At 41.9% G+C, this 25,470-nt stretch overlaps 1 protein-coding gene and 1 long non-coding RNA gene across 2 annotated transcripts in view; one reads left to right on the top strand and one right to left on the bottom strand.

The window, feature by feature from the left end:
• The window catches only part of FMNL2 (formin like 2), a 199,285-nt gene extending 186,363 nt beyond the window's left edge, over positions 1–12,922 (top strand). Inside the window, exon 26 of the mRNA XM_018553601.1 lies at positions 11,957–12,922. Within this exon, the coding sequence (XP_018409103.1) occupies positions 11,957–12,066 (110 nt within the window). The 3' untranslated portion in view covers positions 12,067–12,922. The remainder of the gene's footprint in view (positions 1–11,956) is intronic.
• Positions 12,923–18,257: 5,335 nt separating this feature from the next.
• LOC108784728 lies at positions 18,258–19,376 on the bottom strand. Its single transcript, XR_001941091.1, has 2 exons — positions 19,262–19,376; positions 18,258–18,689 (listed from the first exon to the last, which is right to left on the bottom strand). It is a non-coding gene; the product is annotated as an uncharacterized LOC108784728 (long non-coding RNA).
• Positions 19,377–25,470: the final 6,094 nt, after the last annotated feature.

The raw sequence follows: 25,470 nt of genomic DNA, 5'->3' as shown, positions 1-25,470 counted from the left end.
GTGTCATTTGTCACAACCTGGTGGTGGATTGGTTAAGAAAAGAGCAGAAAATGTTTTAAAGCAAAAAAAACAAAACATTTTCTAGAAAGTTGCAATAATTTGGAGCTGCTCCACCTAGAAAATATCAGAGAGGTGAACATTTGAGGCAGAAGAACTTGTGCCCTTGGCTGGTTTTAGGGCACATGGGAAAATGTAGGTGATTTCAAGGATCTTAAAACCCAGCTCCAGCCACAACTTTTAATTCTGGTTTGGGAAGAGCAACCACTTCTTAAGTTTTTATTGTAACCTGTGACCCTTCTTCAGAGATGTCACCTCACTTCTTGTCCTTGTGATATCAGAGCAAGGTATGAGGGGAGAAGTTGCAACCGTCTAAAACTAAAAGAAGTGTTTCCACCGGAGAGTTTTCTCACTTCCTGTGTTCACAGGATGTCAGGAGAAATCAAGGACACAGATCACAAATCAGAACCTGACAGTGGTTCTGGAGTTGGGCTTTAGCACACAATGTGGGGAATTCATAAAAACTGGAGCAGAGAAAATCTGGTGCAGTTGCCCGTGGCAACCAATCAGCTTCTCTCTTTCATTTTCAAAGCTTAAAGGAGAACTATGAGGTGAGTGATTTCCACACTTCCTCATAGTTAGAGCCGTCATGCGACATTGTCACAGGTCGGCTCTATAGATCGGGAAGTGAGCGAACACATACTGTCGCTCGCTCACTTCCCGATCATCTCCCTGCAGAGAGTGGTTACTGTCAGTCACCTCTCCAGGCAGGGATTCCCCCTCCCCTCTCCAATCCACCAGCGCTGACTGGAGGAACGGACTGGGGAGGGGGCGGGCATAGCTGGCTCTAGATAGGCAGAGCCAGCTGTCACACATACAGCTGGGTGGATCTCGACATTGTCAGGATCCGTTCCGGCCGCGGCGCTCTCAGTATATAGCGAGCAATAGCCCACTATATACTGAGCTTTGGGTCACGGGAGGAGGTTAGTATATGTCCTCCTGTGACCCTAAAGAGAACTATGGGATAAAAAGTTTACCCCATAGTTCTTTTAACTGAACAAACTGAATAGAGAAGCTGATTGGTTGCCATTAGAAAACGGTCTGCTCCAGTTTTCATCAATTTCCCCCAATATGGGTTTGTGTCATGCAATTGAGGGCAGAGAGCAAAGAAAGCGCAGGATCCCAGAGCAACCAATCAGATGTTGGTTTACTGCAACAGACCAGTAAAAGAGGAATTCTGATTGGTTGCTTTGGGTTACTGCACTTTGCATTTTTTTTTACCTTGATAAGCCTGATAATTTGCTATCTTATCGAGTTACCAACTGTTTTACTGTATGATGTTTCATGCATCAGCTATGACCACTTACCCGGGGTTCTTATCAGGTACAGCTCTGATTTATGTTTCTCTTATACTAGTTCAGTGTAGTTTGTTAGGATACGAGCCAGCTTACTGCTTTTAGTGCATGGAAGACTGCAGATCAGCACTGCAGCCAATAACATGCAATCCTGTAGATGTCTAAGTAGAGGCGCTGGATTTCTGCATGCCCAAGCTCTTCTCTGTCCTCAGATCATTGTATAGGATAACTGAATCTTGCTTCTCTATGAATTACACTAACAGAAAGGTCTCTCAGTGGACTCTCATCTGCTCTTATGTCTCATGAAATGTTATAGCAAGGAGCTGTAAAGGTACCCATACACAGGCAACATTGGAGAATCAGCCAAACACAGTGGGAATTGTTAAGACAATGTATGGCGGTTTGTAGGTTGTGGAGAACTGCAGAACAAGGACGCCAATTAGTATATTCCAGGAAGCAACTTACACTGTTATAGAGAACTGGTATCATTACCTTTGAGATACACAGTGCCAGGACCCAATTTCCATCACTAATTCTTGCAGGCACCCAAAGCAATATACCTCTGCTGTGATCACCTCTATTACACAGATTGTGTAAGTATGTAATAAAGCCTATATGAGAGGATTGTAGTTCTACAGATTAACTATACAGGGAAAAGCCACCACATCTGCCACCTATAGGCACAGGTCTATTGTGTCTAATGGTAAATCCATCCCTGCCCAGAGCATAATGCCGTGTTTCTTAAATGTTTTTCAATCATAGCACCCTTCAAAGTACTCAAACAGTAACAGGGCACTATTACTCAAAATGTAACAGTACTCTGTTACATTTTGGCCTTAAAAAGTCCCCCCAGAGCTGCTATGCAGATATTGACTTTCTTAAAGTCAAAGAATAAACACCCCCCTGCATCCAACAATGCTCTGTCAAGACTTCTATGTCCTACCAAGAGGCCCAGTCATGTCACATTTGCGGTAAAAGAAACTTGCGTTTCCGAGGGCTATCCGGCTGTATCCTAATGGATACGCGCGGCAAATATGCCCCAAAGAAGCTCCTGTACTTCTTTGGGCGTAGGGCGTTTTGCAGCGCGTTCCTACTCGCTGTAAAACGCCCAGGTGGGAACCATGCCCATAGGCAATCATTGGTTTTCACATGTTGAGCGTTTTACGCGCTTAGGAACGCGCTGTAAAACGCCCAGGTGTGAACCAGGCCTTAGACATTACGCATTAGTAATTGTGTGCTTCTGCGGCCTCTCAATAGGAGCCATCATATGATATATAGGACTCGTGAACATGTTCATTCCTTTAAAGGAAACCTGCACTGAGGGAACTTGTAGGCTGCCATTGTTGACCTTTCCTTCCAAGTGCTAGTTACTTGCCTTCCACGCTGATTCAGAGACTTCAATACTTTGTGTTACTGACTTGGAAAAAGGAGGCTTGTTCCAGGTCAGTGACTCAAATATTTAAGCCAGAGATATCCAGCTTTAGGTGGTCAGCAATGGTTGCTTCCATGTTTCTCTCCGTACAGGAGTATTTTCCACCCCCATGGGCTAAGCTACACAGGCAATTTTATTCTCTTGCTGCTTAGAGATTTAAGCACTTGCTACTGGCAATCATTGGCATGGTTGTTATTTTGTCCATTTGTTTTGCAATCAGTTGAAACTCCTAGCGATGAGTTGCTAGCGATTTTAGTAGAATGATTGACCTACTGAAAATCTCCTGCATTACTTTGGCCTGAAGAAATGATTGCAATCACATTGTTAAATCTCTCAAAAACAAGAGATTAAACTCGTCCACGTATTTCAGTCCTTAAGTAAATGAAATTGGAAGATATACCGAGCCTCATTTATCGACATCAACAACAAAAACTGTGCTTGTAACCTTTTAGCAACCAATCCGGGTGCTTATGGAGCTTATGTAATACGGCAGTGCAAAGTGCAATGGCTGAGGAGTTTGGAACCCATACCAAACAATCAAGATTTCCATGACTATTCTGAACACTCTGAGAGGGGATTTATCAAAACGGGAGCAGAGAAGATCTGGAGCAAATGTTCATGGCAACCAATCAGCATCTCTACTTCATTTTCAAATCTTAACTGAACAAACTGGAGAGAGCAGATGATTGGTTGCCATGGGTAACTGCTCCAGATTTTCTCTGCTCCAGTTTTGATAAAATTCCCCCTTTGTATTTATTATTTGCCAAGTCTGGTAGTATATTTCAGAATCATTAAGCACTCCATGCTTCCCAATATCTTAGAGCTGAGCTCCAGGCACAAAAACGTTAATTTACATATATTCCCTAAAAGCCAAAAGGTTATAAATCCACTTTGTATGCACCAAATGCCTTTGCAAACCCAGATAAAGACCCAGCAGACCCCACCCACTAGAGGCTGCCTGCAGAAAACTACAGGAGGTGCATGCAGATAGAAGACCAGTCACCCTGCACAAGGAGAGAGAGTAGCAGTGACCGGTTTTTATTACAGGAAGCTCCTGCACAATGGATCACTGCACAAATCTTGAAGAAATACACAAAGCATAATTCAAGTAAGAATGCACACAAGATTCAAGTAAGAATGCACACGACTCTTGCATTTAGACAATTTGGTTGCAATACATACATAGCAATTCAGCTTCCTATGTGACCTCTCTGCCTGCAGCCTGCACAGTAGACAATAAATCAACTTTGTCACCTCTATCCAGGGAGCAGAGAGCTGACTCAGCCATGATAACCCAGAAAGCAATCATTTTAAGTTTTGGAATAGCAGAGTGCTGCTCCTGACTGGCAGAAGTATGTGTAACCACAATAAAGGCCAGTCAAAAATACAAAAACATGGGCACAGTTGCCTTGTCCCTGAAGCTGTAGCTAGCACACTCAATGCAAATAGAAGCAATTCATCTTAGGATGTACATGTCATGCAGTCTGGTCCCACATGGCACAAAACTTCAGCTGTACAACATGCACAGCCTAAAGTGTTTTTATTTGCATTATGGAGTGCTGGCTTCTTTGATGATGTTTTTGCAAGATTGCTCCACAGAATGTCCCACCGGGCAGGGGGCAGCATACAAGTATCCAATGGGGTCACCACTCAAGGCAGTCTTCAACAGCTTTTGCAAGTTGCCGTTTTGCAGGAATATTGGCAAATAGGCTTGGGCAGGTAAAACAGTAAACATATACCGTACATTTAAATGGTGTACTTAGTGGTTTCCTTAGAAATGTACTTAAAATCCAAAATTTGGATATCAAGTCCCATGCTAGCCATATTTTTTTGGTGAATCTCACTTCAGGTCCCAAAATCTAGAACCATTTCTCCCAGTTCGGAAAGGTGAGCTAAAATTTGATCAGCCCCGCATTAGACTTGGGTGTATATGTAAAGAACAATGTGCATAATTCACTACACACTGGATGCCATTCATCTTTTATTGCTTGGATCCTATCTGAAGTCTGGTTGCAATGGGTGACCACACCTTATCATCATTGTTCTTTGCACTGCCTGACTGTTTCACAGTTTGCCCTATGATGTAGGTTCCTCAACAGCTCCTTGGTTTGTCGATCTTCAACTTTATCTGCTAGAGAATACTGTTGTATTGTCCATATACGGCTTGTATTGTGCCCGATTCTCACTGAATCGGTGGAGATTTGAGCCGCGTGTGGCCCTGTGGGTACCATCTGGCTTAAATGGAAACAGGGGTGGAGCCTTGTGGGCTGAACAGCAAAATCACCCAGCCCGATGCACTCACTGTTTCAAATAATAAAACTACAGTAGCCAGAAGCAAGAATTCCTCCATCCACACTGTTTAGCAGGGATGGGAAATCTGTGCACGTATTGCTAGTTTAATTCTGAAAGTGTTGCCCTTATTGTTCTTTTCATTAGCTGCAAATGTGTGTACATGATATGCTACTTGATCTGATTAATCTCTACAAAGCTTTGTCCTTCTGGGCTCACAAGAGCCAGCCTTGTTTATGAAGCATTGTAAAGCCTATTACCTCTGCTGAGCACTAACCAGTGTACTAATGTAGTAGATCTTGGCTTCCTAATCTGTTCTGTTTGTCTTGTTTGGCTGTTATTTCCTATGCAGTGCTGAAGACAGTGCCATTTACCGCTCGAACAGCCAAGCGCAGCTCACGGTTTTTCTGCGACCCCGTTCTCAATGAGGAATTCCATTACTAAAAAAAATTCTCTTTCACCTGATGCTCTTAACACAAAAAGGTTGCTGTAGGTTTTCCAATACTATTTTCATTATTAGGCCTTGCTTCAGATATCCGAATGGGTTTCCTTGCCCGCCTTCACTGTGGAGTTGTGATATTTGCCATCTCATTGCATGCCATCAGCTGAACCTTCTGTCTTCCATCTTGTCTTCTACCCGTTGTGCATGAGTTATACAACAAACTGATCAGCTACATGAAGGCTAGATTGTGATCACTGTCAGATAAGAAGGGTTGACGTGACAAGGGAGTCGATCTACGTCCCACATTGTGTTCAGTGGTATTTTGTCCAATGTGCCATTATCATTGACATGTCATTTATGCATTTGTGGGAAATTGCACCTAAAATTAAGTTGGCTTGATGACTTTAAACAGTGTTTAAATATCAGAACCACTGTCCTTGGACAAGAGGAGGGCTTTTATTTATAATCTGCTGGCTAGGCAGTGGAGGCAATTTTTTGGCTGGGTTTAATTCGATACTCAAGCTACTGTAAACAGGACTGGCTTCAAAACTACAAGGAGAATAGGATGTTAGGCCTTGAGGTAGAACTGCAGCCAATTTTTTCTTTTTAGTTTTGGATAAAGTAAGGGAGGGGTATAACCCCTTTTAGTTTTTTTTTTTTTACCAGGAGGTCCCATTGGGAAGATTTCCCATTCACCTCCTGTATGATAGCCACAGCAGGAAAAAGTGAAGGGAACCAAAACTAGAGTCTCCATTGGAAGATTTTAAATCTATTCCTGTTTTGATGACAACTCACAATTTGGGATTTTCTTTCAAATTTCCTTTCAGTGATAATGGTAACCAGGACAAATAGAGAGGATGACTCTCGCTAATGGGGACACAGACAACAATAGAAACCTGAGAGGTGTTCTAATCCCTCTCTACACCTAGATGTGCGTATACCTGCATTGGCCTTGTAAACCTTCCTGTTACAGCCCAGTCTCAAGCCATTCTGAAAGGCATAATTTTAATACTTACTGATAGTGCTAAAGCTTGCCCCCCCCCCCTCCCCCCTCCCTGCCTCTTGCATATTCCTATTAGCCTTTGATGCTACTCACAATAGTCAGGGGACAGTATGAATTCTCCCAGCTAAGCCAGAGTTAGAACTCTCCAATCAGCAGGGAACATGAGCTTTGTTGATTGCCAACCTATAGGCCTGATTTAGCAAGGGGCGGGTTGAACCTCTGTGAGAGACCACTGCTTCCACATAGAGAGCAAGGGTCCTTCTCTGCGGCATGCTGGCAAGGGACAGGCTTTTCTACTCAGACAGTGGCTGCTTTGTAAAGGAAATTTACTGTAAAACTTGGCACCTCTTTAGTTTTGGTGCACATGGAATGTATTTAGCTGATTTAAACTGAAAGTTCAATTTCGCTTCAAGCTCTTTTTTCAAATAAATAAGGTCACTGGTTGCTATTTAATTCATTTGCTATAGAATTGTTTTCGTTCTCAAAAGGAAGAAAATGGCTTCTCAGCTTCCATAGGAAAAAAAGAATATACACTGTTTAAACTGATCAGACTCAAACTATATTTTGTGTCATTTCCTTTTGCCTCTTTGTGTTTTACCAGCAATGTTTACTCTGTTTTCTGGTCATACATGGATGTAACTTTTTTGTTTCTTACCTTTAGATTCTTTCTGTATTTCCTAACACGTGACTGCATGTCATATTTGCATGAGAAATGACTGCATTCTAAGCATGAAGTTCTTTCTCCTCCGAGCATTTATATTTCTGTTTATTTTTCCGTTTCGAGACAATACCATTTATATACATCGCCAGTCACAACAGACATGTTGGATGGTGCTGCCTGGAATTATTATGAATTTTTGAATGCCTTCATTGGTTATATAACTATTATACAAATTAGTTGTTTTTATGGTTTTATACTTAAACTTTTACATTGTCTCGAAATGTAAAAAAAATGTATACTGTAGCATGTGCCGATCTTACTTACTATAGACAACACTTCTCAGTGACTTTTTAAAGGGTCAGTCCACCAAAAGTTTGTAGGTGACGCCTGGTGGCATCTTATATGCCCTGGACTCTCCAGCAATAAAATCTTAATGTAATAGCTCCCAACTCTCTTCCTTTCCCCCGGCGGAGTTTGGGTTTCTTACCCACCTTTGTGCATACCACCATCTCCTTTTGCAATTATATATAAAACATTTTTAAAAACAGACAGAAACGTGGGAACATCCCATAATGGCCATGGTGGATATGTATGCTTGAGAACTCAAACACAGATCTCACCAATAGAGTTCCATAGAGATATAAGATACCACCAGGTGGTCTAACTTTTTAGCGTACACCATAAACTAAAATATCAGGGTGGACTTACCCTTTAAGAATTAAGTTCAAACTCACAACAGCACATGTAGAAACAAAATATTACAGGGTTCTAGGTGTTTTTGTGAGTTTGTACTGTTTTCTCGGGTTTCTTGGGAAGGCTTTTTGTTTTCTGCTTCCTAAGTAAAATTCTTCAACAGGCATTGTTACTGTGTTAATGATCTATCTGAAGCCAATTTTCAAAGCAGCTTGCCTTTATACCTTTCACAGTTCTGAAAACAATAATTCAAAGCTTTTTGTGCTAACAGGGCATCCGTCCTGTTCTTTGCCTTGCTCTGCTTAACCTGGCCCTAGCCATGCCTCCTTCCTTCTTGCTTCAGTGGCTAACCCACCTGAGGAACTGAATTCTAAGCTCAGACTATCTTCACCTCTCACCCATGTTTTTATTTAACCATCATGTTATGTTTTCTTCTGTTTAGCCTTAAAGAAGAATAATATCACTAAATTTCCAAATGTTCATTCGAGGGTAAGGAATTCATCTAGCACACCGGTGGTGGAGGATACACAGAGCTGGCAAGCATTATTTTTTTCTTGGTTTCCTCCTCTCTCTGTATGCCAGACCAGTTATGACTATTTCTATCAATTATGCACAGTGGAGGTGGCCATCTTTTAGACTTGCTTGTTATTCGTAAATAAGTTACCTGTTTCTTCAGATGGAAGAATAGACTTGAACTATTTCCACAATTTTGTAATTAATTGTTTTTCATGAAGCTTTTCAGTGATATAATCAGTTTCTAGATAAATGAGTTTTCTCTCTACAAAATGGCTGCTTCCACTCTGTGTAGGTTATGAGTGCACTTTAGAAGTCCACAGGCTTACCTTTAGGCTTTTAAAGGGTCACACTATCCAAAACTGATATTTAGGTTCTAAGAACAGCAGTAATACTGCTCGCTTAACTGCATTTCTGCATTAGCTACTGTACATGCCATTCAGTGTGGCCAAAGCTACCAGCTTCTATATCTGTGATGGCTAACGACTGTCCAGTGAATGTCCATGACTATAACATGTGCAAAATGAGTACGCTTTAAGGACCCCCTTTACTCTTGTCCATCTGCATTACCACACGCACTGACACGTTAACAGGACACACTACACATGCTAAATGTGCTTTGCCACCTATTTACAGTAGTGATCCAAGGCATATTTACAGTATACTTGCCCTTCAGTGCACCACAATGAAGAGATGTAATTTCATTGCTGTGTTGGCCAGAAATAGTGCAGGTAAGTGTGTTAAGGCTCATTAAAGCAGCCATTGAAACTGAATGGTTTGCCTTCGCCGTGCCTCGGGCCCCATAGCGGCCGCCTGGGTCGCTATGGTGATTGTTACGCCACTGCTTGACACAACAGACATCAAGGTACAAAAAAATCACACATGGACAAGTGTGAAGTAGGCCTTAATCTTTTATATAATTTATGGCTTGTTCATACTATAATGTTTTTCATATCTGATGTTTCAGTTTTGGGTATGTGCTGAAACCGACAGTTACTTATAACTCATGGATTTTTATGAGATCTGAATACCAAGTTCTGTCTACCTGTGGCCACCTTAACATGAAGGTATCACTAAGATTTGTTCTAGCCACAAGAAAATTGCTTGCTGCCCATAACAATCAGCTTTCAACTCTAATATATACAGTCCATGGTTTGAAAATCAAAAAAGGATTTTGATTGGTTGCTATGGACAAAAAGAAATTCTCTCACTACCTCACTTTTATACATAAGCCATCAAATCCACAGGAATAGCGTTGTCTGCTGATGCAACCTGCTGAACCTGGGGTTTCTACCATAATACCTGATCACTACCGTGTGCTAACCAGTGACAGGAAAACATATCTTTCATTTTATAAGTTTACTTTCACCATTGCCAAAGTAAGTTAGAGCAGTATTTTCTGATAGACTTTAAAGTGCACTCATAAAATACTTCACTGTGCTTCACTAGGCCAACGGTAGGAAAAGCATGACCTCCTGACAGGAGAACTGTGTCTGTTACCCATAGTGACTATTTGGATCCATCTTTTATTACTCTAGTGTATGTTGCTGATTGTAAGAACAGAGCTTACTAGTTTTTGTGGGCAGCACAGACAGTTGTTCCTTCTGCCCTAGAACACATTTGGATGCCACCATTGCACTAAACCATAGTAACCAATCAGAAATTAGATTTCATCCACTAATGTTTGCTGGCTAAATAAAAACTAATACTTGTGATGGTTTTACGGCCAGTTATTTTCTGCATTGTTAGCCTTCCTATAGACTGACAGTTATCATCCCAAAAATGCAGGGCAGGAAGATATCTGCCTCTGCATACACATGGCAAATCTGTGAGGGCCAGAGGAGCTCCCCTAGGGGGAAATCAATAGGGGTCTGGTCATTAGCAAGTGGTGTTTAAAGCCACTGGGTTCTTTATAGCCACGTTATGATTTTGGAATGGCTATCATTTTTACCTCTAGTTGTTGCAAGATGAGAGCTTATTCAGGTCACCTATTTTATTGTTTTCTACTGAAGACAACGCACAGCACTCCCCCCTACACTTTACAAAGGTACAAACAGAATAGTGTGGCTACCTTGCAGAAATTGGGTGCTGGGTTTTATCGGGTAAAATGTAACTTAGGTAGAAGCCCTGGTTCCTTATACAACCTGTTTGTAGGTTATAGGGTCTTCTCCAGGTGAGGAGTCATTTATCTGAAGAGAAGCACATGCACTCATGTCACCAGAAGGGCCTACACTTTACTAGTAGTCTCAGTTTGTACACTTTAGTTGACATGACTGGTTAAGAAAAACATAGCTTAGTACAGTACAGTGTTCATGATGGTGAATCAGGGACAGAAACGGAACTTGCTCTTCTGGGAGTCTAGAAAAAACAGAGATAAAAGAAATATGAGGGAAGTCATTGCTGATTTCTCATGAAAGCGCTTGCATTTGAATGGCAATGTGCCAATAAATGGACTATTGCTTGATTATCTTCTGGAGTGCTGGTGACGTTATTTTCTAATTGCTGATTTCTCCTCCCAAAAATGCTAGTTGCCTGATGTCCTGATGTAATAGCTTCAGACATTTTCTAGAATAAGAATAAAAATCAGAAGTTCTGACTTAAAAGAGAACTATGAGGTAAGTGTTTTTCCCCATAGTTCTCTTAAGGGTCACGGCAGGACATATACTAGCATCTTACCGTGACCCAAAGCTCAGTATATCGTGGGCTATTGCCCGTTATATACTGAGACCGCTGCAGCCGGGATGGATCCCAACATTACTGTCGAGATCCACCCAGATGCGTGAGTGACAGCTGGCTCTGCCTATCTAGAGCCAGAACCAGCTGTACCCTGCCCTCCCCCGTCTGTACCTCCATTCAGTGCTGGAGGATCGGAGTGGGGAGGGGGGAATCCCTGCTGAGAGCGGTGACTCACAGCCACGGCTCTCTACAGGGAGATGATCGAGAAGTGAGCGAGCGACGGTATGCGTTCGCTCCCTTCCCGATCTCTTGAGCCAACGTCTGACAGTTTCATTGTCACACGTCAGCTTGAACTATGAGGATGAGTGATTTTCACTCACCTCATAGTTCTCCTTTAACTTGCGGGATGCTTGTATCAGGTCAATGATTCAGAAAGTATAGAAATCAATGTATTAGCACGAGGGTCAGGAAGTTAGCTGGCCCCCCAAAACACATCGGCTAGTCTATTTAAATGTCCCCCTGACCCTAGATTCCTACATTTACTGTGCCCCGATATTAATGTCAGCACAGCTTTCCTTTAAAAAAAATTAAAATGTAGTTGTCCGGTAAAGAGTTTAATTTCCTACTACTATCATTGTTTTTAAATCCCATATTAACTATATAATTCAACAACAATCATTAAGAAGAAATCATTTCAATAAAATAGTAAGTTGTTACTTTGTGACACTTTTAACATCCCAGTGTTTACAGAAAAAGTCATCTGATCAATGCTACATATCCGATAAGCATCTTCTCCCTTTACAAGCTGCTTTGATTGGCTGCCAGATTTTCTCTTTTTTTTACTTTTTTAGATCTAGGTTGTCAGACTTGACCTAACTCTTCTGTCCTGTTCCAGATCTTAGAAGCCAGCCCTATAGGAGAGCCGACGCGGTGAGAAGAAGCGTAAGGAAGCGATTTGACGACCAGAACCTGCGCTCTGTCAATGGTGCTGAAATATCCGTATGAGACGGAGAATTCGCCACACGCGCGCGCGTGTGTGTGTGACGTATCCCTTGCACAATACACAAGGCGCCGCCCTCGCCGTGACTGCAGCTTTGTAAACAATGCCGTTTTTTTAAACCTTTGAACTGACAAGGGCTTAAACTGGACAAAAAAAAAAAAATGTGCATAGTGACTGAAACACGCTGAGCTGTCCACTCTGAACAGATGTGTATCCGACTGTAGCTAACAAGTGCCTAAATCCAAAATACCTGGTCAGACAGATCCAAGCAATAGATGGGGTTTGGTCAGGTAGCATTCACACCAATACGTTACTCAGTATTTTTAACCAAAATGTAAAATATATGATTTTACTTTTGTTACATACATGTCAAAAAGAGCGACCGCCAGTAGCTGCTGTGGGTTTCTCGATGATTTGTAAATAAGTGAAACTGAAGTACGGACCGGCCGAAGGGGGTCCCGAAGAAGCATTAGCGTGCTGTCAGTCTTGTGCTTACGTTGCACTTAATGGTCATTAAAGAAGAACTCCAGCCTAAGTAGAACGCTGGTTATTTTAAAGGTACACTCCAGGCAAACGTGACTTTTTGCATTGATACTCCTTCAGGTGACTTGACCTACCTACTTTGTAGATGGCCTCCTTGCTACAGCTGTATGGCTGCCGTTCTTATTTCCGGATTCAAGTATGAAAATGCAGGCTAGGCGTTCCTGGTTCCAAGCACCCTTTGCAGTTCCCAGAGGGAGGTTGCACAGCACAGAGTCATGTGACAGGAGCCTGGGCCAGAGCTACAGCAAGAAGTCTGCCTTATCTAGTTACAGTTGTGTAAAACTCAGAATGTAAATGTAAAGTGTGCTAAAAAGATAAACAAAGTGCACATTTGCCAATGGTATGGTGATGCTTGAATTGCATTAGCAGTTCACAAACCGATTTTACATCCAGTTTCCTGGAGTTCCTTTTTACAAAATAGAGCTTTCAAAATCACTAAATATAACCAATTAACACTTTTATATCTTCTGTTCCTACTATTAAGAGACTTAATGACCTGATGCCTTCACAAACTCCACGCCTGGATTCCCTCTGCTACATCATTCTGTTTGACAGCACAGCTCATGCCTGAGCAGACGAGGGAAAATTCCCAGTGCATCAAGGGAGCTAATATCTTTTCTTGGCCTGACCTACTTAGTTTTGACTGAGGTGGAGGACGGTCTATACTAGAGAACAAAGATAAAGATTCGTCTGCATGTGCACAGAGGCCTGGAAATGTGCTTTTTCACAGAAAGCATTGTAGGTTTTCAGAATCTATACGGGGTGTTATGTAATGTGATGATTTTAGAGGCAAAGTGTGCACAGTGGAGTTCTTCTTTAATTTTCAAGGGCTTTTGGTGTGTGTGAAGGACCTGATTTAAAAAAAAACTGCACCTGTGGAAAAAAGAAAAACCTGGAACAGATCATAAGCATCAACTTCAGTTTTCATACATATTCGTCCTGAATTTTGTAATTAGCTAGCACTAATGAATGGCACACTAACTGAATTTTTACCGTAGAATTTAAATGCTAAAAGAAAAAGGTTTATATAACATTTGTAGGAAAAGCTTTCTCAAAATTCCTAAACGGTGAACAGCAGGGATTGTCCTTTTTGCCCTGTTACCTTATTGAAGCATCAAACCTCACCTACCCAACAAAGGCAGGGCAATGGTTTTCTTCCAGTTTGTAAATAACATTCATTCACTGCCTCATTCCATTTTGGCCATAAGGCTCATTAAGTTTCTTCTAAAAGGCTAACCCCTCGCCTAACTGAGATTTTAGTTTTGGGGAGCCTCAATGGGTGCAATCACCCACCCACTTCTTATATCCCTCGAAGACTTGCATATCGATTGCCATAAAGGTGGTTTCGGATTGTAACATACCCTTGTGGACTTGTGTTGGAAAGCTTTTTAAAGAAAGACTGTCTGTGTTGCCCATAGGAAATGTTTAGCTTCTCTCTTTTATGTTATTTGCCATAGAGACATGAATGCGAATGGTTTGTTGCTATGGGCAGCATAGACAGTTATCCAATCACAAGGCCTAGTTTGGGTCTGGCCTGGTGCTATGCCTCAGGCTTCATGAATGTCTAACAATAACATTTTAACTTGACATCAATTTTTTATGCCAGATTTATTTGAAAAATTACCATACTTTACTCTCAGCTTGCTGATGATGAACCCTTGACCAGAGCATGAGGTTGCATCCCTTTCTGTCTATCATATTGCTATAATCCACCTTCCTTTTGTAAACATCCTCTTTGCCTAGCAATTGTTTTGTTAGGTGGTCACAGCCCTATTACGCTGTTGATCACCATAAATATGCCTACAAGCTGCACAACAGTTCCAGTCTGTCATTCTACACTTAGCGCATGCTCAGTCTTTCTTGTATACCACCTGTAATGACCTTTAGGCAATGGCTGCTGAAGACATGAGTGCTTGTGCTGAGTTTAAAAAGACAGAGAGGAACTGGCACATGGCCCAAAGGCTTACTACAGGGTGCCAATGACAAAGCCACGGTCATCACTCACTGGGTAGCGAGGACATCAAATATTACAGCCCATTAGCCACATCTTCCTTAGATGTGATAATATATAAAACAACTCTCATTTAATCTAGTAGCACATTTGAAAAAGTAAGTGTGATTGGTGTTCAGAATAACAATTCTGATTCCAGTCCAGTGGATCATCTTTCTAGTATACTGATATGAACTCTCAGACCCAAACTCACAGGCCTGGTCCAGGGTGAACTATTGGTAAGCAATGTATAACATGATAAACATTGATTATATCATTTAGAATTCATTCTAGATTGATCAGTGTTGGTCAGAGGCTTTAGGAAGCACGGGGTCATCAAATGCTGACAAGTCTTAATAACAGGTTCACTTTGTTCATGTCGAAACAAATCTATAAAAACTGGTCAAAAACGGATCTATTAACCCATGGTGCAGAAGTTGCCCATTGCAGCCAATGAGGTTTCATATTTAGCCCAACGGGTTGCTGTGGGTCAACAGTACACGATTTTTTCTTTTATTTTTTTTTGCTCACTGGAGCTCATGAACTTGTGTCTGTAGAGATGCACCTTGATGCCCGACGCTCTTACAAGTTCCAGTGCACTCAGACATATATGTTGAATGCAGCTCAGGCCATCCATACAAGGCATCAGGTAACAGGAAACACTATAGAGAGATGCCTCATTTCTACTTAAGTAAGCTCCACTGCAAATATGCGCTGCCAGTGCATGGTAGCCTTCATTCAACATGAAAGGGGCCAGACCCAGACAACCAGGACCCTTCTGTAGTCAGGCTACTATCAGCATGCCCAGCCAAGCAAAGAATGGGCATTGTACCAACACAGACTGAGTGTTAGGTTTTGCTTCTAATGGCAGTGAAGAGGAACTGTTAAAGAGGACCTTGCTGACCGATCACATTAAAATAAACTCATACTATGTTGTCAGCAGCCAAAGTAGCAATGACATTGTACAGGAAGCACCTGCTTGAACCATCAGTTTTTGGTACCTGAACCTGGTAATGCCCCCTCCCAAAAGCTACATTTTGTGAGGGGTATTTGGTATGGTATTTGAATAAATCTAGGCACCCCCATCTCTCCCAATAGTAGTGGGATTGATAGTTGATTAGGCACTAAGTGCTGTATTATGGGATGCTTGGAGGAGTGTGCATGTATGTCCCATTCCCAAAGGTTTGGATTTTGCTCCTCAGGAAGTTGGACGTCGACAATGAGTGAGATTATGTGCCCTTTGTACAGCATCAGTGTTATTTTGGTAAAGCTAAGAACAAGCTATAGGTCTCTTTTAAAGAAATCTGTGCGTGGCGCACCTTTTTAGGCTAATATTTGCTAATGCCAGTGTCCGTGTGTAAATTATATTCTGGATCGGCCATTTATGATTATCTATGGACGGGGCTTACCCTCACTGCATCTGATGCCTTGTAAAACACACAGCAGTCTATGTGCACCCAGAACTGAGTAGGTGGGAGACTGCTGGCATCACATATCACATGACCACTGCAAAGAGATGGTGGCACTTTCAGTTCTCCCTAATCAGTAGATGAAATCGGCAGCAAGAAGTTCAGGGGTTAAGGCTCTTCACGCCAGAACTAAACAGGAAATGTTACAAATTGCATTTACAGAATTAAGTTGAGTAGGTAAAGTTTAAAAAAAATATATTTTTATCATGCAAAGTCTCCGTTGAGAGTATTCGTTTTCCTCTCATTGCCAGAAGAGCCGAACTTGCAGTTTGTTTTCTACTCCTTCTCTGCAGACAAATAAGATAAGGCCTTTAAATAAGCAAGTCAGTCAATTACAGATCTGTTATATACTTTCATCCCATGAACAAGACACTAAATTCATTTTCAGTCATGAACGCTTCTTCTTCCTCACACACTTCCTTTTCTGTTGACCTTCCCTGATAGCATCCTGATATGTTTATTGTAAAAAGAATAAAATTGTATAGTATTTAACAGCCTTTAGGGGAGAGCAAGGGAACATTTCACACTGACTTTGTTTTGGGGGATAAACTACCAGAACAAAACACAATAACGGCTTGCACTTCAGCAAAACTACATCGACTCTCCCCATTCCTTCTGCTTAAAGCACAACTCTGCTCTCTGGCAGGATTGAGATTGTGAGGCAGGGCAGGAAAATCATCCACTTTAAGAATAGTATTATTAACTGGCTAGTTCTTGTATGTTGGTACAGGATCCTTGAGATCTCCTCTGTGCCTAATATTCACATTTTGTTTGTTGATTTGTGGGAACTGTAGACACGCAGAATGATGCGTCTGTATGAAAATTGCGTACAGTATCTAAAAATACATATTGTAGTTGGAACGCTTTTACGACAGGAACAAGACATAAATATAGTTTTAGGAGTTGGTGATTTTACTGTCCTGCCTTACAGTATTACATTCTTTGGAAGGCAGCAATACACTTTAAAAAGCAACTGGGTCAAAAAGATTCTCTTCTCTTGGCATAGTGGGGCAAGGTACCCCCTTGGTTCTTATCTCTGTCCATGACCCTATTTGGCAAATCCTTCCTTAGCACAGCTGTGACAAGTTCAGGTTTTTTTTTTGGCTGCTCTTCAATCAACCCAATCTTCCAGTTTTTCAGACGGACCTGATTGGAAGCTTAATGTGAGTCTATGAGCTGTCGGATGTGAACGGACCTGCATCTGTTTACATCCGATTACATCTGTGAAGGTTCTCATTCATCCAGGTCATGGTATATCTGTAAAAAAGAAATCAAGGCTACTGGGCTTGCAGTATTTTTTTCCCGCAGGTCATCAAGACTAGCTTTCTCAATTCAGAATGACTTGAGGAAGCTAGCTGGGTGACCAGTGAAATGTCTTCAAGAAAATACCAGCAAGTCCAGTTGTCTTGATTTAATTTTTACAGTTACATCTGATTATCTCCGAGTCTAAAAATTAGAGTTGCAGACCTTAAAAAAGGATGTAATTGGCTTTGGTGGTAATCCGCTTACATTCGACTGTACATAGACCTAACATGGGTCCAGTTAGTTCACTTCTTTTCGTCACAAATGTGACATCCATTCCATACTGCTTCAATCAGCAGAACGGATGTGCCTGTGTGAAAGGGATCCAAGGAAGGAGCAAAGAATATGCTGCCTCCAGCGGTTCCTGACTCGGAGTATACAGAGAGGCCATTTGTTTGCTGCTTTTCTCTCCCCATACAACTTTTGTTTTGGCCACATAAAAGTGAAGCAACTGAAACACAAGTCAAAGCAACATAGAAGCACCTGACAGCATACAGCGTTTGACCTGCTTCTGAGTTTGATGCTCCATGTACTGTACATGAGCCATTTGGCTTACCACAACAATAGCCAGGCTGAAAAGCCGACCTCTGCTTCTTCCGGCTGTGATGGGGTAAGGCAGGGGTGGCAAACTCAGGCCCTCCAGCTGTGGTGAAACTACAAATCCCATGATGCATCTGCCTCTGCGAGTCGTGCCCGTGGCTGTGAGAATCTTGCAAAGCCTCAAGGGACTTGTAGTTCCACAACAGCTGGAGGGCCGGAGTTTGCCACCCCTGGGGTAAGGGGAGACCTGGATCCTGAACAATGATAAGGATTTACATCTTCCCCACTGTACCTAAAAAGCAGAAAATCATTTTGGGTGAAGTTGCTTTTTAACTTTGTGTTCTGATCTCTCAACATTTCCGGTTTTTGGTCTCCTCTATTAAAATGTAGTTTTATGATACTCTGTTTCTAAATGTACAGATATTTTGCTACAAAGTTGGTGCGTTTTTTAAGTTTTTTTGTTTGTTTTATACTTCCTTAATTCCCACTTTAGCCGCTGGGTAATATTGTAAATATTGTTTAAAATAAAACAGAAATGAAAATCGCATCAGCTGTGCTATACAATCTGAATGTTATTTTAACTTATAGGTTTTTTGTTTTTTTATTATATTTAACTAAAAAATACATTTGGGGATCAAAGTTACAACATTGACATTTGCTTAACTTTACAGTTTGTTTCTTGTGTACAACTGGCAGTACTTGTTACATTTGCACAAGCGTGTGTACTTGATGTACCGAGGAGAACATGCCAATGTCAGAGGCTTATTTGATGATACAGTAATACCTTGGTTTACGAGCATAATTCGTTCCGGAAGCATGCTTGTAATCCAAAGCGCTTGTATATCAAAGCGAACTTCCCCATAGGAAATAATGGAAATTCAGATGATTCGTTCCACAACCCAAAAATATTCATATACAAATGATTACAATACTGTACTGTAATATAATACTGTACAAAATATAAAGACAAATAAACCAATTACCCATACCTTTGTGGTTGGTGTGAGGGGGACGAGAGAGAGAAGGATTATTGTGTAGGACGACTTTCACTATCACTAACGGAATCACTGCTATCTCTTGACTCAATGGAATCTTTTTCATTTCGTGAAACCTTAACAAGGAATCTATCCAATGTGACATTGTGTTGTCGTTAAACAGACTCATCGCTCACACAGCTACAGCCTTATTCGGGTGGCGCTTTTCTACAAAATTTTGCTCTTATTGCAAGACATTTGCTTGTATATCAAGGCAAAATTTTTCAGAAATGTTTGCTTGTCTTGCAAAACGCTCTCAAACCAAGTTACTTGTAAACCAAGGTATTACTGTAATGAACTGACGTTTGTAGAAGTGATACACTTGAAGAGCTAATAATGGTAACAGGATTTAAAGTGCTTTCTTGCTGGGAGATATGACGGGTAGACGTGATGGGGGGAGTTACAAAGAGTCACTAAATATATCTGTGTGCATAATGTACAAAATCCAAACCGTTAGTGATGATAAATATGCCCCAGGACAACATAATCTACTCTCCAAGACCTGCCCTCCATAGTAAGAGTTGTAAAGGGGAACTTTAGTAGTTTAATGTTTTTTGTATACATGAGATTGAGGTCAGTTTAATGTAATTAAAAGGGAAATGTCACTTTTTGCTAAAAATAAAAATAAATGCACTGTGCACATGTGCATTCATTTTTTTTTTTGCATAGGAGACAGTAAAGTATTGCTATGGTGATCAGTAGATCTCAGGTGCAATGCTCTGGCCCTGCAGACTGTTCCTCACATCCATGTCTAGACCAACGTACAGACATGCACTAATGTGAATGCGGTTCCCCCCGACCATATTAGTGCATGTCTGAATCTTGGTATGGACGTCGACGAGAGGAACAGTCTGCAAGTGTAAATGGACTACAAGTACGTTGACATCAACGCACTTGAATTCCATTGGGTGATACAAGTCCCTCTGCTGCAGTGGCTGACGGGACTTGCAGTTTCTCAATTCACAGATCCTGTCAAAGAATCTGTGAATGAATGACACAGATGTGTGTGCGGAGCCATGCCAACTTCAAAAAGGTACAGGAGCCAACGGGGAGAAGAACCCCACTATTCAAGTATGCGGGGCGGCCTTTCTTCGTATCATTGAGTGTTCATATTTAAGACCTTGTTTGGATGTTCAAATCCTAATTATATACTTACACAGAGGCAGCCATATTTGCATTACATATGCTCCGCTTCCTGGTTGTGCCCTTCTCATCATCTTATCTCTGTACAGTGTGTCATGATGGGAAAACCCCTCAATGCACCTTGTTGACAGACCATGGGTTGAATGCTGCATTCCCATGCGGTTGGATATACAGTAAATACAAATTTCGACTTGTGCTTACATCACGTGAATGGCTCCAAAAGGTGGCAATTACAACGCAGATGTTCAGGTTCTCTGAAATGGCCCAAATCATCAGAGTTTTTTTCTATACAATGAGCTTCAATGGAAGTACCTCCTCCATAAAGGACTGTGATTGATTCTTTCCACTTGTGGACGTGGACACTCTTATAGATGGGAGATTCCAACATAACAATTGGGAGCTATCATTTATCCAACCACATGAGAATACAGCATTATGTATCAGAATCTCCATACTAAGAACGGGAGCTACTTCTGTCCACTAATCAGCATTTGACTGGCCCTGAAAGTTAGAATCTGATTGGTGGCTGTGAAGTTCTTATGCTCATTCACTTGTAGACATAAATTGCCCTATATTTCCAAAAGAATGTGGACAGCCTTCCATATGATTGAGTTCAGGTACCACAAAGCCAGAGCCATAAATACATTGTCTGATGGGTTTAGTGTAGAAGAGTACCAGTGGATTGCATGGAACCCTGACCTCAAGGACACCTGGAACACCAATTGAAAGCCAGATCTTCTTAACATAAGTACCGGACCTTACAAATATTCTTTTGGTTCAATGGGCACAAATTCCCCCAGCCACACACACATCTTGTGGAAAGCCTTCCAAAGGCATGAAGGCTGTTATAAAATCAAAGGGTGGGGGGCAACTCCATAGTAATGGCCGTGTTCAAATTGAGGTGGCATTATTTTTTTCTATTTCTCACACACAGAACTCCAGTTTTGTATTTGTAAGGCGTTCATGTGGATTTTCTGACCTGTAACCCTGTATTTGCTATCTGTTTGATGGCACATTAATGTAGCATCAGAGGAACATTTTTTAACATAGTGCCCTATAACAACTTGGGCTAGGATCTAAAATATAGGAGAAATCTCACCAAGTATTTGAGAACACCGACATGTTTTTTTTTATTTTTTAGAATTTGATATTTAACATTAGTTTCACGTTAAGAAACATCCTTTTTCTCATCAAGGAATCCTTTTTCTTAGAACAATATGCCAAAAATGTAGCAGCTGGAGTTGTTACTGTAAGTTATGCACATGAAAAAGTTACATTTCCAGTTGCAAAAATGAAAGAGCAGGACTGGCAGGGAACAAAACAAAAACCCCAGCATGACTCTTTGTAAATCCCCCTGCATGTCTGACGCCACATTCAGCCTCTCCCTTCACCAAAGTGACACCGACGACTCACGGTGAATTAACCGGCTGAAGGCTTGACAAAATGGCTACCTGAGCTGACTATGAATCCATGAGAAGTACACTTTAACTCCATGTGAGTCTAATACAATGCTTCTTTATAATAAATATGAGCTTGGAAAGCTAAGGTAATTCACTTGCCTGGAACGTTGGCATGTTTTCTTTAATTTGACTCCAGCTTTTTAGCAATATTAGAACCAGTCCATGTTGCGTTTCTGCTCTGTCCATTGCATATGATTAAATAAACTATTTACACTACTACGCTTTTATAGTCTCATGTTGTACATGGAATTTATTGAGCCGTTAAAGTCTAAAGCTCACCATACACCTATAGATCAGCAGACTTTCTATGGTCAGATGGAAAAAGTACAACTGATTCCTCCATCTACGCTAAACTGTGTGGATGGGGGAATCTCCCCCTGGGCCAAGCTTCAGTATCTTGGTCGGCCCCGCTGGCTCTCAAAATACCTGAACAATCTGATTGGATCCAGGCATTGTTCAGGTGTTTTGACAGCCAGCGAGGCCGACTAGCAAGATACTGTATATTGGCCCAGTGGGAGATTCCCCCATCCACACAGTTTCGGGTAGATGGAGGAATCTGTTGCACTTTTTCCATCTGACCATAGAAACTCTCCAGATAATCTATAGGTGTATGGCCGTACACCTATAGATTATCTATGGTGAGAAAAGGTTAAGCGGAAAATTCCTCTGCGAAGTGAACAGCCTGCTTGCTTTCAGTAAATCAACACCCTTGTGTCAATCAATAGGCGATGGTTTGAATAGGTGAGGCAAGCCAGAGTACATACTGATAGTCCAGCCAACAGCAGCACATGACGTAGGACCAAGTTTTTTTTTTTTTTCTCTCAGCCAGTGGCGAGAATCATGGACAAGACTAAAAATGACCAAGAGTCAGGAAGCCACAATCGAGTCCACCAACGGTCGGGAAAAAGGGATGTTTTCGTTTTTGCCTCTCCTGAAAGAAACGTGTGATGGTAGATAGAATGGCGGCTCTTTAGATAATTTTGCAGCATTCATCTGGAGCTGGTGACTCTAATTGGTGACCTGGAGCAAGATTGTCACCGGTAAAGCCAAGTTACCATCCTTGTTGGATAGTTAATAGGCCGTGCATACAAACCTGTTTCAGTACTTCGGAAAGTCTCCCGACAATGCCGACCAGTCTCCTTGGCAAAGATCATACCCAAAAATGTAACTACGTAAACAAGAATTTGTTGCTGGTGGCAGGTTGTACAGATGTATGACGCAAGAGGTGACATTTCCAATTCCCCATGAAAGCAAACTGAACACATTCATTATACGTCATCTCATATGACAGCTCCTATATGTTAGAAGATCCCCTGTGCAGTCTTGTGCCGGATTCTGTATCCTTGTAATGCTGGAATGTCCTCTACCATGCACTGTTTGAGCTCTCCATTCATTTACTGTTCACATCATCAAAGTAGACCAAAGCACTGTCTAGGATTTTCCCGAAACTTGTCGGGAAACAATCTTTCTGCAAAATGAAGATGAAAGCTTTCCGTTTTCTGACATTAGGGGACTTCTTCAGCTCCACAACCCTGGGACTAGTGCACCAGGTTTGAACTTCCACTGGAAGCTTGCTATGGGTGTTCAAATTTCTGCTGGAGTTACTGAAGCTGATACTACATCCTCCACCTGAAAAGACAGTAAATCCCTCAACCGCAAATATATTGGAGAAATTGTGGACTGAAGACTTGGAAATCAACGCTTCCTGAAGTGTCAATTTCCTGGTGTCCTCCCACCGAACCCCACATCACAACATGATACTAAAGTCTTCATGCAGCAATTTCTCTTCATTAGAGGGGTGTTCAGCGACGCAGGACGGGGAAGCATTTACTAGCACATTTGCAGAGGGCACTAGTATTGGCAGTTTGATTTTTAGCGACAGCCACTTTAAGGCAGTGACACACCGCACGCGAAGCCGTGCAAAGCTAGCTTTGCGTGCAGTGTGTGAGCTGAGTGCAGTCAGATGATTGATCGGCTCGTGCTTAACAACCAGCCAGATGTCGCATCCCGTCGCGCCGGTTTATACGCACGAGCCGATTGGCTGAAGTTGAAATTTTTCATCTCGGCACGCTCAGCTACGCGAGCTCTCACCAGCTGAGGTGCCCAGAAGAAAATGACATGACACTGCTTGCAAAGGCAGCGCGCCACCGCTCCTCGCTGCTTCGCCTGCAGGTGTCACGGCCTTTACTACTTTGCTGCTAGAGCAGGCGCTCATTAACCTCCCTGGCGGTCTGATTATCTCAGTATTTTTTACTTTTGAATTTCCCACTGGTTCCGCCCCCCTGCGACATGGGCGCTAGCAAGGGACGGAACCCGGATGCCGGCATCGGCCGGAGGACACAGCGGGGCTTTTAGGGACAAGGTAAGTGACGCTACAGTGTAATCCCGAGTGTGGCTCAGGATCACCGCTTTTTGTACTGAAAATTAACCCTGAGCCAGGAAGGTTAAAAAAACACATTTTAGGCCTGAAGAACATAAATAAAACATTATACATTTTCTGGAAGCAGAGACCCTGTTGAATAAAACAGTGGCAGTTTTTATCAAATCATTATTTTCATGAAAAAAATCCAATAAGATTAATTTTAGGGAACGCAATACTCAAATTTTAGTAAAATATAAAAGATGAGGTTGTGCCAAGACAAGCTGAGGAAAGGCTGATCTACATAGCTGCCCATAGAGACCAACTCAGCGGCGATGTAACAGGAAACTCGATTGAAGAAAAAACTATCGCTATCAAAAGGTTTTAGACTTTTTCCAGTAGATCAACAAAGACATCTATCCACCAAGTGTTGAATAAACGATCACCAGCAGCACTGACAAAGTTTAAGGTGTGAATTTTTAATTCTTCTTTATAGAACATGCGTCATCAAAGTCAGCATTTCGGGGCTACACAGGGACCCTTCACCAGGAAGACATAGTTGGTCACTCTGTGGCCCTGATGAAGGGATGCTGTGTGGCCCTGGAATGCTGCCTATGGGTTTGATGACGCATGTTCAATAAAGAGGAATGAAAAATTCACACCTTGAACTTTGTAAGCGCTGATGATCTTATACGCAACACCGAGTTCCACGGCTCCATCGGTGTGATCACTGCGACCACCATGACTGTGGAAGGTTATAATGCTGTATGGAGCGCAGGTGATCTACAATACTATCTATCCATCTAGGACACTAGCAAACTGGATGTAGGAGGGGGTTATACTGGGCTGGCCCACACATTTTCTGTTTGCCAGTGTCCAATCCTCCTATACAAAAATGGACAATACAAACATTTATTTATACACTTTTTTTTTCTTGGTTTCTCTGGCCTGGTCACATGATGTGCAAAGTCCTATTCTGTCCTCAGCAATGAGCATGTTGTGCATGCTGCAGGGAACAGATCTCGTGTAGTGAAATGAGCACCCTATCTGCAGCATTCTCTTGAGAGCCAAGGTTAACTTGAAGATGCATCCCCATAGAGTGCATCCTTAATGAGCACCTCCAGTTGTTGTAGAACAAGTCCCATAAGGCCTTGCAAGATTCTGACCGCCACAGGCATGACTCCCACAGTCATGATAGGATTTAGACTTCACTACATTTGGAGTGTCAAGTTCACCTACCCCTGCTATAGAGTGTCAGCTCTGAGGCTGCTGACATCGCATCCAAGATGGTGGGGTCCAGCCGCAATCTCAGGGCTTTTGGATGTCCACACAAGGGAGGCTTTGACAGGTAAATAAAATGCATAAAATACATAAAGTTTACATAAAATCCTATTGGAAGATTTTTGTTGAAATGAAGGGTCTAGTGTCAGGAACACTTTAGGGCAGCACTTGCCGTAGGAATGCTTTAGAACACAGACGGTTCTTATTTCAGGTGCTTTGATATCAGAGGCTACACAGAATGCAGATGAGGTATCATCATAAGAGCTCACACAAATACAACCACAAACT

Source organism: Nanorana parkeri, unplaced genomic scaffold, assembly GCF_000935625.1.
Source record: "Nanorana parkeri isolate BGI_ZX_2015 unplaced genomic scaffold, ASM93562v1 scaffold125, whole genome shotgun sequence".
Taxonomy (NCBI): Eukaryota; Metazoa; Chordata; class Amphibia; order Anura; family Dicroglossidae; genus Nanorana; species Nanorana parkeri.
This window is presented reverse-complemented; position numbering and strand designations above follow the sequence as displayed.